Source organism: Cygnus atratus, chromosome 3 (genome assembly GCF_013377495.2).
Source record: "Cygnus atratus isolate AKBS03 ecotype Queensland, Australia chromosome 3, CAtr_DNAZoo_HiC_assembly, whole genome shotgun sequence".
Classification (NCBI taxonomy): Eukaryota; Metazoa; Chordata; class Aves; order Anseriformes; family Anatidae; genus Cygnus; species Cygnus atratus.
The window spans coordinates 55,218,287-55,233,725 of NC_066364.1; the positions used below are offsets into that span (position 1 = coordinate 55,218,287).

The window sequence follows — 15,439 nt, forward strand, 5'->3', positions numbered from 1 at the left end:
AAGGGAAGGGAAGGGAAGGGAAGGGAAGGGAAGGGAAGGGAAGGGAAGGGAAGGGAAGGGAAGGGAAGGGAAGGGAAGGGAAGGGAAGGGAAGGGAAGGGAAGGGAAGAACTGAGTCAAACAGGCTTCTATCCTTCAAAACACTACCTTCTACATCCTATAACAGCTGCTCCAAAAAATAGGCCCAGACAATCCAAGTAACACATAGACATGCACCCCATTTCCTCTCCACTGCATTTTTTACATTTTCCTCATACTTTCATAATAAACCAGAATACAAGTTGTCTATAAACCTTTTTTTTTTTTCCCCCTTTTTTTTTTTTCTTTTCCCTGTACATGACCAGTCACTTTCAAAATATCTTGGGCTCTCTTGGCCTGACTTCACACCTCCATTTTGCCTTTGTAAGCATCCTAAATTGAGACAATTGAGACAACCTTTACATCCCACTGGCCCTTGCACAGCTGACACTGGGGTTCCTCTGAAAGCACACACCACCCTCCCATCTGCTGACATCTATTGTGTGACATCTTTCACACTGGGGAACATGAGACACATGGCAGAGCCCATGCTGGGAACAGCATGCTGAAAGCTGTCAGCACTTCAGCTGAATATACTACTGGGAGTGAGCAGTGCGGAGTGGAGTTTCAAACCCTGCTCTTGAGGCACAGCAGTCTTCCTACAAATGTGTATGCCAGCACAGCAAATATGGGATCAATGTTTGGATCCCTGATGAAAGCAGTCAATCCACTGCAGACGGATTCACCCAAAGTATTTCAGGCAGTCTGCTGTGCATACGCTCCTCTCAATCGGTGTGCATGGCAGGTATAAAATTGTCATAAGGTATATTTGAATTGATCTTTACTTTTCTGGGAGTGTTGAAAGTAGTGTTGCTCCAAAATGTTTCTTCTGAAAATAGCATCGCATTTGGATAACACTATAATACCTTTCTAGCCATGTCAGCAATAAGATAAGGAGTTAGATGAAATAAATACATCATCATACAACAAACTATTTAATTAGCCACATTTGAAAGCAAACAATAAAAAACGTGCAGACAGAACAAAACAAAAAGATAATTGGCCACCAGGTGTCACTAGCTGTTCTCTTATAACGGAGGGATTACTAACAAGTCTTCAAGGGTAAAGTTGAGCCAAGAAAGTCACAAAATGAAATGCTTTCTTCCCCTCCCTCCCCCTCCCACCCTCCCACCCCCACCCTGTTCAGAACAGGAATTTAAAAATGATCAGAGGAATTTGTCTTCCTGTCTGGATAGTGCGCAATAATAAAGAACACACTGTTGGCATACAAAATAGTATTTACTGTTTCTACTAAAACACTGCTACTCCCCCCCCCCCCCCCGAGTTAAAAAGACTAGCTTTTGAAACAAGGAAAGTACAGTTGATAACAACCAGTCTGTGGTCAACCTATGCAAAAAATCCCCGAGAGCCCCAAAAGTCATGTTTGCTCCTGCCTGACTATCTCCATTCTCCTCTGCCTATGTAGTACCACAAAATCCTTCCTCAAAACTGTGATTAAACACAGACTTTCCTCCCTCCTCTTCCTGAGACATGATCTCACTGGATGACAAGATAGCAGGAATAATCTCGTTAGCCTGGTTCTGTGGCAGTCACAAGATAATGTTTTCAACTTTTACAACTGAGATCAAGTTTTACTATATTTTTTTCGTGATTGTAATGTGAGTTTGCATGATTGTTATTGTGACATCATTACAATGTACCTCAAGGTTTGTAACTTTAACCCCACTGAGAATTCTCCTATTCAGGAGGCAAAGATTTAATTTGGTAGCTAGCAAGACATCATCTCTTCCCTCCTCTGCTAACATTGCCTGTCAAGAAACATGTGACACAATATCATTTGTCACAGATACATCTACACCATTGGATGTGCACCCACCATAACCTAGCTCACCGATTTAGATAGAGATTGCAATGGTCCTTAATAAGGGCTCAGACGAAAATCATTGCTCTATTGCGAGCATACCTGCACAATAAAATAGAAGTCAGATCATGCTTTTTGGTCTGGGGTGAAAGGGTCTGCACATCAAGACCTTGACTTGTTTTACCTTTGCTAAGGAGAACAGATCAAGGAGGTACATACCTGGGTTTGACACTCATAAAGCACCTGTAAAAGAGGGGCAGAACCTTGGATTTCTTGAACACGTGTCCAGCTGATCAGGCCTTACATTGTTAAAAAAAACATATTCTTCCTAACTGTCATTTGCATTTTTTGGTGTCCTTGTTTTTCATTAGGGAAATAATGAAGTTGTCTGACAGTTTGGGATCTTTAATCCAGCTAGCACTATTTTGGTGTTCAAAAGGTGTGTATAATGGCTGTGTGGGAAACTGGCCTGAGTGAGATACATCTGTATCTGAATTTCCCTATGTGGAAGGTGGGGAAAAGGCACTGACTACCCTTGCAAAGGGGTTCTAGGATTTACTATCAAAAATGCGGCACAAGGCCCTTTTTTTTTTTTTAACCATTATTATTTGAATTAACGCAGCAATAACTTGAAGGCAAGAACATCAATGACAGCTAACCAGAGTTTTAGTTAGGATATGGTGTGAAGATCCAGGCTGACACTTTCTGTGCTTTATAAGCTCATTTATTACCTATGCTATTTTTTGTGAGAACCAAAGCAAAGTGGGAAAGGAGTTTGCAGCAATCAAACTTGAAGAAAAAGACTGCTCATGAACATCATGAAATTTTAAGAATGTTGATACAAGAAGAAGCAGTGAAGCTCCAGACTGTTGGGACTGTGAGAAAAAGATCATTAGAAGACAGTCTACAAACAAACTGTGAGTACATGAAAACATCAAGTTCTGCATAATATGGTTTTATTTCCACTAAAAAATAAACTCAGATCTGACCATACTATCAGAATTACTTTTTATAAGCTCACATTGTAAGCAAAGCATAAGAATGAAAGAGGGAGATGTCTTCTTTCACTCATTTTCTCTCTGCAATTTATGAATTGAGTTTTTGAGACACTATTATCACCTCAATAATAATACTGTGACATTTGAGGCTTTCACAGAAATTTAGAGGTCTTGTTTATTTCCACACCGGGATAAAAAACTTTCTAAAAGCCTCAATTTCTACATGAGGCTGGGCATGAAAACTTTAAAAGAGAGGGGTCCTGTTTCTCTCTCAGTATGCAGGCTAGAACCCTCTGATCTGATGTATCCCAGCCACGGGGAGCATTGGGAGAGTCTGGTGAAAGCTTCTTGATGCCTATGCTCAGCATGATCCTTCATGGGGATTTGGAGACATATCTCCCTCTCTATCCTGAATAGCTCTGGACAGATTTTCATAAAATGGTTTGAAGTGTGACTGTGCCAGACCTTTGTGTCTAACAATTATGTTTGTTTAAGCAAGACCTCTGAGTTTGTGACAATGGAATTATCTATTTTTCAGGACAATTAACACAATGTTTTTGTACTAGCTGAAGGTCAGAGGATTAATGTGGTTTTATCTACAGTGCATTTTTAAAAGGTAATTAAGAATTGTTCAGCGCATTCTGTACTAAAGACTGAGAACATTTCATATTAAATGACTCTTGCTCCTCTGCAGCAGCAGAAAGAGATGGAGAGAGAGGAATGGAGGAAGAAAGGCACTGAGAAAAGTGAGCTGGCATGCAAATAAACAAATACATCACACAGATGCAGCTAGTGGAGAGCAATAAAAAAATCCACTCTGGTAACACTAGAAAGAAAATCATCTCCTGGACAAAAGGGCTAATCTAAAACATTAATCAGCAAAAATATTCAGCATTTGCAGGGGAGTGATGGAGCATTCCTTGTTACAGCAAGAGAGATGGAGAGGAATAGACGGAAGTGCTGCTCTGAGAGCATTATTTTGGAGATGTTTGTACCACTCACTGCTTATGGAGCATGTCCTCCTTTCTCCCATTTGCACCTGACAATCTGTACACGCCACCATAGGGAAAGCCTTCCTAATGGGCCCCCAGTCAGAAGTGAGTCTTCTGAGAGGCTGTACATGAAGGTGAGAAGCGGAAGTGAGACTGGGCACCATGAGGGCAGCTCCTGGCAGCAGGAACTGCCTGCTAGTACAAGGGACAAGTATGGTGATGGCGAGGAGGCAGCATCCTCCTCAGCTTAGGGGATTTCAGTGACTGGGGGGAGCAAAACAAGACACAAAACCAGAGACATTCAGAGCTAATACAAGGATCTGAAAACCAGGGCAAGGAGTTTATTTTTAATGCAGTAGCCAATGCATAGCCCTTTAATGGGAAAAAGTAAGAATATGAGAAGCTGTTCTTATACTCTTGCTTTTGGATACTTATCTATGCTGCTGATTAAATGCTCCGAGGTTCACTTCTTGTGTCTGCCCAAAGTGCATAAATACTATCAAATGCTGAGGCACCTCCTTTCAAAACTGGGCTATGCACTACTATTCTGTTGATCAAATGTGGCAATTATTTCAGGCTTAAAACCTTTTAGGGATAACAATAGGTGCTGCCAATCAAAGCTAGAAAGTACACATGCATTCAAAGAGCAAGCTGAATGAGGAATAACAGCAACATGTGTAGCAAGAATATATTATGGATTACAATCCTCTTACACAAAGGCTAGTAAACTCTTCAAAATGCGGCAACCTATGGGGCTAATAAAAGGGACAGAAATGTGTGGATGTCTCGGTTTGTCTAATTTGTGTCTTTCTAGCATTGGTAGGATGACTCACTGGATTTAGCAACAGCTTGTGAAGATGAACATATTAATAACTTTATGCTGCAGCTCTGGCATAAAATGTAATCTTTTAAAATTCCATATTCTCAAAAGAAATACAAGCTTAGAACCAGAATAAAGTTAGAAGACATATTTGAATTGTCATCTTATTTTCTTTTAAAATCTGTGTTATACATTTAAATATGCAACTTGGGAAAGACTATTCCTTTCCATTGTTATCCCTCCCCAGTGTGCCACTCCCTACCATTGAAGCATACTTAAATATGTGGCTGCCAATACATTACCCCAAAGTATTCTGTGTCATTCTGTGTATTTTTATATTGTATCAAGCATAAATTAATTTTTTCTTCTCATCCTGTAAACACTTAAACAGGAAAGCTTATGTAGACCATGTATTATTAAATGGCAAAGAAAGCAGATGCATATTCATATTTGCATATGTAATCCACAGTGTTAGTAAACAATAGGTTATATATCATTTTGGCTTTTAGAATAGAATTTGATAAAATTTGACAGATTTGAATAATTAGATAACAGAGCACAAGGCTTACCTTGAGAACATAGTAACGGTAGCCCTGAATCTTTCAATTCTAATTTAAACCTTACTTCAGGGCTTTAGGCATTACTCTAGCCTACAGAAAGGCTTATTTGAGTACTTGATGAGCTGCAGAAGATTATATAGAAAGTCTCTGACAAAGCAGCAAGTAGAACCAGTGTATTTAGGTATTAAAACGATGACCTAAACCACTAGACTGTCCCTTTTGTTTCTCCTTGATTTTAATGAGACTTGATTTTGATGAGACAGTTTCACAGGCTGTGACACTTACAGGAGATATGTTTGCATTTGTACATTAAACCTACTTGTAAATTTATTGAAATATCAGGAAAGAAAAATTACAACAATCTTAATGTAGACAAGAACCAAATGCTAATTTCTAGTTTGATTGAAAAACACATATTTTAATGCTAAATAGCATAAAACACAATGGGTTAGTGTAAGGACATCACTAATTTTAGTTTTAATTTAAAAAAAATATATTCTGAGTGTGGAGAAAGTCTTAGAAAAATAATCGCCTATTTTTTATCACAATAAGGGATTTAATATGTAGATGTTATTTATTACTACGTTACTATTTTTTAAAGTGAGCCGAATTTGTGAAAAAAACATGCAAAGTTCTATGTACTCCATGCAGTCTTCCATGTATGCACTCTTTGAAACTGCTTATGCTTTTAATTGTTTTTTTTTGCATGACAGAAAGCAGTTTGCAATGTTTTTTGTAAGAATCCTAAGCTCATAGAACTGATAATTATGTGTATTATTTATATATACATATATAGAATATACATAAAATACAGTATATATTATATATAATGTAAATACAGTTTATATGTATTTAAAACAGACTGTGATATAAATGTATATATCTCCAGCTTGAACTCTTAATTGATAATGAATTTTATGCACCCCTATCTCAAATGCTTAAAGCCTGAAAGTGCTTACACTAAACAGTCAGATATCTATTGCAGAGAAAGGCAGACTTCATTTTCTTACCTGCTTTTTTAATTTCAGGGACAGCTGTCTTCTCATGAGCTTTCTCTTTTTTTCCTTCTTTTTCTGAGATTTAATTAAAGAAAGTCATTTGATATGCTATAACTCTGAATCATACACTCAAATATGCATTCAGCCAAGCCCTGATGGGCACATGTTGAAAAAAGTGACTTATTTGGGAGTTTAGTTCAGATTATTCCCTTATAGCACTCGCACCCAACTAGCCACAGAGCAATCAGCTGAAAATGAAAATTAATCAGCATGCATCAACTATGAATGATTTGGACCCTAAATAATTCATCAAAAGCTAGGCAAAAATCATCAGTGCATGAACATGGTACCTTTTAGCTTTAGCTCTAGTAGCAATGAAATCATTAATAAATAATAAATGACACAAATATTTTCCCATGAAAGCAAACCCTGAGTGGATTTTTGGTGCTTCATGGGAATGAATGATCCAAAATGTTATTTAGATGCATATCAAGGCTTTGCAGTTTGATCACTGTAAGTTTTGGTTATGATTCTTAAAAAAAAAAATAAATAAATAAAAAGGCATCAAGAAAATGACCCTTAGAAAGTGGCACGCAGTGAACCAAGTGATATGTTGCTATGCCCGTGAGTTTTGTGTTTGGTAATATCACCATATTCTGCTATTTATAGGGACCTCACTAAATTGTCTGACAAGCAGATAGCTGGCCACCAGACAGTATTGTGTTACTAGTCAGAAAAATTGTTCAGAAAATATCAGCCACTAAAAACATCAGACATCAGGTACAGAAGAAACAGTAACATGCAAATTATGATTAAGGAACTAAGAGAAGGACAATATAGAGACAGAAGCATGGGACTAAAAACAGACAAACAAAACCAAACAAAACCAAACAAACAACAATAGGCTTTGAGCCAAAAATTGGAATAAGACCAATAAGAAATGTTCCCAAACCGTACCTTTCTTCTTAGTTTCAGTAATAGACCTCTTTATATCAGTCCTTTTCTTTTCATCCTTTCTTTCTAAAGAAGGAAAGAGAAGTTCAACTATTTTCACGTATATGTATGCACGTCTGTATATATATATATGTAGATATATATTTCAGATAGGAATTCTTGGCTAACTGTAATAAGTTTGAGATCTGATAAATTAGTCACTTATTTAGGAGTTTTATATCAGTATCTCAGAAATACAGCTTAATACACAAAGAGTAAATGTGGAGGTAAGATTCGAACTGGAACCAGTACCTACACCATATAATTACTGTTGGAAGTACTATTCAAGAAATTATGCCCATTAACATGGTATAACTAGAAGTTTATTGTGATGATTCAGTGTCCATGCACCTGTTCTGCCTGACTGCTTCTATATAAAATATGCCTTAATAGCAGCAAAACTTGTAAGTGATACTAGGGAATAGGTGCATAATGCTATGAAATGTCTGTGTATATAATATACCTTTATAACTCTTTTAATGAATTGGACCTTTGAAACTGTCATTACAGGACTTCTGTTATTCATGGAGAATTGCCATTAAACCGTCATCTACAAAAGAAAACAAATCTGCCTCTATTTTGTCAATTAGTTGGACAAAAGTAGAAATAGAGATAATGTTTTTTCTTTTTTACAAAAAGCTACAACAATTTAATTATTTATTCTATGAATATTATTAATTAAAAAAAAATGTGAGTTCAGCAGAGGATTTTTCATTCTGGAAATTAATCCCCATTTTGATGGAGAAGAATACACAAGTACCAGAGTAGCAAATCTTCTTTTTAAAAAAAAAAAAAAAAAAAACTTCTCATCAACAAAAAGGCAAATTTGTCATCTTCAGATTGTGCTGCATGGCTTTGGGTGTTGATGAAGGTAATGTAACTATAAGAGTATTTTTTTTTTTTGGTGATGTTTTATTCTGGATTTATGTGGATAAAAATAAACAAAAACAAAAACAAACAGGTTTTATTAGTGTACAAAATGTCACAAACACAGGAGCATAAGCCTTCAAGCAAAAATCTTTTCATTGCTTGAAAATTATTTTAGGTATAGGAATGTTTCCAGAAGCCAGCAGATCCTAGAAGTAATTATGCTATTATCCCTTGCATATATTAACATGAATATAAAAGAAAAGTGAAGAAACTTACTTTTCACTTCCTTAGCTACCACAATAGACTTCTCTTCTGCATGAAAAAATATATACAGAGAATTAAAAAAAAAAAAAGTGCTGCACAACATACTTCCTATACCAAAACAAAATATGTGTATGCTTGATGTAAAAAATCATATTTCTATAGAGTACATGAATTCCACAGTCTGTCCACGGTGGTTTCATAAAAAAGTTATTTTGCTTTTGGCTTCAGGCTCCATATTCCTTCCTTCCATGAACATGCTTTGTGATATGCAAGATTCTTAACCACATGTAGTGTCAGAAGATTCTTTTGTATATATTAAAAGTGTATCTTAATATTCTTGTTGATTAGCTCTTGGGTTCCCTAGTGAGAGTCTCTCTCTCTCTTTCTCTTTTTGAGAAGCTGTTCATAAACTCTTGCTAGAGAACATGGCCATCTCCTCAAGATCAAAGGCTCTTCAACATTAGATTACACATAAACTGTTTCACAGCTCCATTTTCCTGTGCTACCTATGACTTTTATGACTTTTCAGTGTTTCATTTCTACATGTAATCAACATACTTCCATCTTTCCACTAACTTTTACTCCTAATAGCTAGAGACTGAAGTGCTGCTAGTATTTCTGTGATTTCTCTTTTTTTATCTATCTATATCTATCTATCTATCTATTTATTTATTTTGAGAGCCTCAGTTCTGGTAAAGCTGTTGACTACTCCATTCTTCCAGTTAGATTAATTGCTTTTGCTTCCATACATTTCTGGTGCCAGGTGATGCACAGGAATCATTGTATGCCCAAGGTCCTTACAAACAAAAAGATTCTTTTTAATCAGAAACTATTTTGGCCTTTGTGCACCATGTCACAAGCTTCTGGTGCCCAGCTTTGCCACATAAAATATGCTCCAAATATCACAGCAAGGTTCAGAGACATATCTGTCCTGAGAGCCATGAACTGAGACATGGTGCTTTGAGTAGTGGAGCTTTGCATGGAGGACATGTGGAAGGTAGCAGGAATTTTTACTGCAATTAACTTAAAGTACAAAGATAATATATCCCTGGCTGCAGAGGTTTTATTGCTAAGTCTGTCCACCAATTAATTCCACTGACATAATTTTCTAACATCGGAGTCTTGAGTTGAAATATTTAGTTCCCGGGGGGCCTAGAGACATCTGTATTTGTTATGAAATTTCTAGAGGATGATTACAGAGAAGTATAAAAGGACTGTGGTCCCTATTTGCTGTTAGTGCTGCCCAATCCAATGTATGCAATCTTGGTCAAGTCCCAGGAAAAGCAGTCACAAGGCTTCCATCCAAATCTCAGTTGCATCTAGCCCCATTGATGCACCTACTGTACAGAAGTACACCTACTACTGAAAGAAGTTTAAGTAAATGAGATGATAAACTTGATAAATGGGTATTATGGGAAGAGTCATTTGTGATTTAAGGAAGCAGTTCCATTTCTTGAATAAATTTATTTCCTGTAACCTGAGTAGTTCACATTTAGATTGTGGCATATTTAAGTGTATATTTAACACCAGAAAAATTGTCATTTCTGAAACAGTAAATGCAGTGGTTTTCCTTCTGATATGTACATAGCTAAATTAAGAGGTAGAGCAAATAAATAAATAGGAGATTAGACAGGTCTTTTGCACTGTAAAACTATGAACCCCATCTGTTAATTGAAGGTACTTTTTTTTTTTTTTTTAACTACGAGCAGTAGCAGGACTATAAATCTCCATGGATCAGCTGCATAAAGAGGGATCATAATATGCATGAACAGTAGGTTACACAAGGAAACACAAGGTGTTTTTGATGATTCAGGGATAGCTACAAGATGGAATTCAAATGCCATTGACTATTGAAAAAAATATTGTTGCAGTTGTTGTTACTTTTAGTTGATAATGCAAGTAATGATATATACTTTTTTTTTTTTTTCCCCCCCCATCAGGAACTCTAGTCTAAAACCATGTCTTAATGCACAGGATATAAGAGATATACAAATAAAAAGACTTCACCTTCAAAAACCTGTAATACCTTTACAAGAATGAAATAGGGATATTAACAGATGGTGGAGTATAAAGTAACAGACTCAGTCAGTAAGTCAAGCAATAGATGTTGCATTTAGTCAACTTATTTTGTAGACTGTCAAAAGTGTTTTTTTTTAGATCAAGGAGGAAACTAAGGACTATGAAAAGGTTAAGTTAAAGCAGTGATGTGCTACAAAATGGGAAATTCTTTTTTTATTTGTTTGTTTTTGTTTTGTTTTGTTTTTTTTTTTGACTGGGAAAAGAGTAAAAAAAACAAATGCATATAGTTTTCCTAAGAAATGACTGGAGCAAAGTGACCAGCCCTAAAGCAAAGAAGCATGTGAGATAAAATTATTTATTTCTCAGTAAGTGATGAGGGCCTGAGGACATGGTTAAAATCCAAGTGAGATTCAAAAGAGCCCAGGAAAGAGGTGTTTCAAACCAAATTACCTTTAACAGTTTTGTCAATGTCTTTTGCCTCGTGGGACGTCAACTAATGCTTAGCCAACAGCGGGAGGGGAGATAACAAAAACACGCTAACAACGCACCACTTGAAAGCAGACATGGCAAGACCAGTGTCTTACTGTGGCAGCACTGAGGGGAAGCTAAATTTAGGGATACATGTGAGTTGCTAGGCATAGTGTCATGGGAATGCTGCCCAAGGACTTGAAGATGATGGTGCTGTGAGATTTTCCTCTCCATATCATTCCAGATGCTCCATGTACTTACAGGGACACTGACTCTGGAAGTACTTGTCAGCGCATCCCACCCACTCTCAGAAGAAGAGGTAAGGAAGGTAGTAAAATGCAGCCACAGATACCTTCTTGTGGAGAGCTTTGGGAATAACAAAAACTAACTAGTGGGGCTGTATGCCAGACATTTGGAGATGTTTTTGTTCAAATAAGCCTTCTAAAGTTCAGATGTATACAAGGTTTATCTGTATTTATCTAAAATCCTGTTGTCAGGAAATCTTGGGAGAAAAGCTCTTGTGAGAGGCTTTTGATATTGCCTGGCTTTGTGAAATACAACAGTTTTTCTTGACTGCTAATTCTGGTCCTGGCAGAAACAAGGAATAGCAGTGGTATGTGTGTACTCACACACATATAAAACAGATCAAAGTGAGTTGATTTACCTTCTTCAGTGATACTGTGTTTCAGACTGATTGCAACAGGTAAAACTTCATTCAATTTTTCTGCAAACATTAAGTTGTCATAATTTCAAATCACCGTTCAAAAAAAAAAAAAAAAAGCTATATTTTTATTTCCTATTAGTTTTCAGGAGATTAAAGTTGTTCTTCCTTTGTTTTAATTGGTGACGGTTACCCTGTCTCTGCTGAACTCAGTGAAAGCTTTATTCTTGATTTCATTACATTTACGCTTTTGATGACGTTTCTTTCCCCTCTGCATTTTGCTTTGGGTGGAGAATATCAATGACTGGTCATTGACTTTTGATATTAGTGTCACTCATTTTCACACAAGACCCTTTTATTAACCATAATACTTAAAAGAAGAATGCAAGGAAATATTTCTGCTTGGTTCAGGATGTCAAAGAAACTAAAAAAAATTTCAACTACATCTAAATTTCTAGTCAAAATTGACTTCAGATATTTCTGAAAAATCCCTTACTTGGGTAAGAGTGTCCTTGTTGGCCCAATTATTTTCTCTGTGAGAAACAATTTTGTCTTGTCTCATCCGTACTACTGAAAAGTCAATAAAGAGCAAAGAATCCTAAATCATATTAATCTAGCTTTCTTAGAATTAATTCTTCTCACACGCAAACTCACATACATACACATACTTGCACATTCTTCCTAAATTATAGGTGTGTACTTAGGTCAAAATTTTGTCAATTTTCAGCAATGTTCTGTTTTAAACTTTGCATTTCAGCAGATTAATGCAATACAATTTATTGTCTTACTGAGCAAATGAAAGACTAATTGGATACAGAAGTCATTGGAGATATAGCACACCATGATGTCCTAGGCAGTCTCTAAAGCCTGATTTTGCTTATTGAAACCATTTCACTGTTTTTAAAACCTAATCTGAAATAGTATTTGGCAGCTTAGAAGATTCCTTCATGGAGATATTTCCAAGTTCTGCAGAAAGTATGCAACAGCAATATCATGCTTGAGATTCATGGTGCTTTCATGTGACCTTCATAAATATTTCTCATTTCTTTCTGGAATGATTACAGGCTCCATTTTCATAGCTCTGTTGAATTAAGCACCAAAACTGTTTGCTAATAGCAGGGGTCCATATGTTGCCCTCACTAAACAACACAGTAGGGAGCAAAGGAGTACAAATACCAGGGAAATGAAGCCAGAAAATGCATGCCAATGGGAAAAAGAGTTGGCATGCCAACCTCCATGACATGACCGGCAGTAGGAAATCCATTGCATAACAGCTAATGGCAAATATGATGCAAATATGATTGTGATGAAGAATTAAATTCCCAGGGGAACACTGACACCTTATGGTACTACCTTCCTTTGCAAGATCCAAACTAATGGAGGTAAGGCAGCAGGGTTAGCCTTCTCTGTACTTGTTAACATTCTTACTAGGCAACATGAATCGACAGCAGCACCAATTGTGTCACCTGTGCTGGGAAGGGTTTTGATCATGCCTTTTATGGTTCATGCTTTTGAGCAGGAATGTCTGAGGTTTAGGAAGAAGAGATGACCAGGCAATATATGACCTCTTCTTCAGGGATTTGCCTCATGGAATTTCAGCATTTGAAAGAGCAGATAATCTTAATCCATGTAAGTATTCTCCATTTGCAGGTTCATCATATGCAAAAGGTTATTGCTTACCTGTAGTACATAATAAAAATAAAAACAAACAAACAAAAAAACTCAAACTTAAATTATATTCAAAGTTATTTGGTTTTGTTTTATTGGGAAGATTTTGGTAAATGCTTATTTTAAACTTCATAAACCAATATAGTAAAGTGGATAAATAATAATAAAAATGAGAGAGTATAGTAATATATCTATTCTAAATATATGTAGCTTTATACTTTAATTCACTTTCAACGGTCTGCTAAGCACTTTTTAGTGACTGTTTAATTTTTCTGTCTTATGCTGGAATAAAAGAGCCTCATGTTATTAAGTAAAATGTCAAGCACTTTCTGAAACAGTGTGGAGTTAGGCTTTTTTCATCATAGCTAAATCATTAGAGTTTACTTCTTAAATATCTAATCTAAATCATTAAATAAATCACTTTGAAATCTTGTGTAGATGATTTCATAGCTTTTACTGCATTCAGTACAGACTCATGGAAATGTCTGGCCCACATTTCTCCAAATAAACAAAAAACAAATCAACCAAACCAACCAACCAAAAAACAAAACCCAACCAAACTTGCTTTCATGCTATGTATAGAGTACCCTGTTAAAGATATCCTAATGGTTTGTTTGTTTGTTTGTTTTCTTAGCAGGTTAGTTTAAAAACTAGTCCCCTGTATTATGATATTTCTCACATAAACATTTTTCTTATTTATTTACCTTTGGATTAAAATTTATCAGACAATGAATTGTCATCCAAAAATAATGTCAGCATTATTAAAAATGCTCTAGACAGGAGAAGAATTCAAAATTCTACATATTTTCAAGGTTTCTAGAGTATCTTTCATTTATTTATTTTTTTTAAGGGTAATTGATTTTATAACATAAAAACCCAGACATTTTATAGAACAATCTGTGTACAGAAGAGAAGGTCATTGACAGACGATACAGAGGCAGAGGCAGATTGATTTGTACAAGATTTATACACTTCTATACATCAAGGAAGCTTTGACAAAATGTGTATTGGCTTTAGTAATTTAGATACTCTTGGTTATATCCCCTAATGTTATATTCATGAGCTGAGATATAGACTAGAATTTCTTCCTAAGATAGTCAGATAGTGTACATTCTATACAGCATCAAAGTTAGATGCAGATTTATATTTCAATGAGAATTTAGCCTCCACAGGAATTGTGGAGGAAGTTAAAGATACATATTCCACAGTAATTTAATTTACTGCATTCTGCAAAACTGTAATTGGAGAATTCAAACAGTGATCTAGAGAAAATCTTTCTCTCTCTCTCTCTCTCTTTTTTTTTTTTTTTCCATAACAAAACCTCCACAGATATTTCAGATATGTTTCCCTTTTTTCCTTCATTTAATATCACAAATAATAGCAATATGGAAAAGAACAGGCAGTCAAAGGAGGAAGATATTTCAAAAGCCATCATGATCCATTAGCAGATCAGAACAATTATGTTGATCACTATTCTGTGATAAATGTTCTCCCACTCAAAGATACAAGCACAGATTTTTAGCACAATACAACCTGGAAGATCATAGTCAGATACAATGCTGTTTATTTATTTTTTATTTATTTATTTACTCATTTACTTATTTATTTTTGTTTTTGGTGGTACACAATGCTCTTCAACGTACTTTTGTGTTACAAAACATGCTGTCTGAGTTCATAGATAACATGCATTAAGATGCCTTCCACTGAGAGAAGGATTTAGATACAGGCTTCTCACAAAGATACTCTGATCTCATGGAAAAGCAAAGGAATGCTATTATGTAACAATTAATATGATGGTTTACCAATAACTAACTACATTTCTGAGCTTAGTTTTTACATTTCTAGTCTAACTGCAGCATCTTCTTTAGAGATTGCCCAGCCATGCCTGAGAACACAGCAGGGGAGGACTGTCAGAAAGGGAAATTATTTCTCAGGCAAATGGGGAAATAGAGGAAGCTAAAACCTGTGTGAATTGAGAAAAACAGTCAAGACCTGAGAGAGCAGACACACAGAAAACCAATGTTTTCTGCAGAGCAGCACTAGGATGTCAGTGGATATAAAAAAAAAAAAAAAGAAAAAAAAAAGCAAGAGTTAAAAGAGTTAAAAGAAGACAACAATCAAGGAAGATGCCTATTGCAGACAGAAATTCACAGAGCCATGGAAAACAGATCTGTTCAAATTACAGCCAGCACCAGCATCCTACCTAGATGGCAGTGTCACAGTGTCAGC

The 15,439-nt window shown here is 36.0% G+C and overlaps 1 protein-coding gene across 7 annotated transcripts in view; it reads right to left on the reverse strand.

The window, feature by feature from the left end:
• The window catches only part of TRDN (triadin), a 212,909-nt gene that overhangs the window by 119,358 nt on the left and 78,112 nt on the right, over positions 1-15,439 (reverse strand). For all 7 annotated transcript variants that reach the window (XM_050710077.1, XM_050710076.1, XM_050710075.1 and 4 more), the window contains exons 12-14: positions 8,407-8,442; positions 7,225-7,287; positions 6,280-6,342 (exon numbers count right to left, since the gene is read on the reverse strand). In XM_050710077.1, the coding sequence (XP_050566034.1) occupies positions 6,280-6,342; positions 7,225-7,287; positions 8,407-8,442 (162 nt within the window). The remainder of the gene's footprint in view (positions 1-6,279; positions 6,343-7,224; positions 7,288-8,406; positions 8,443-15,439) is intronic.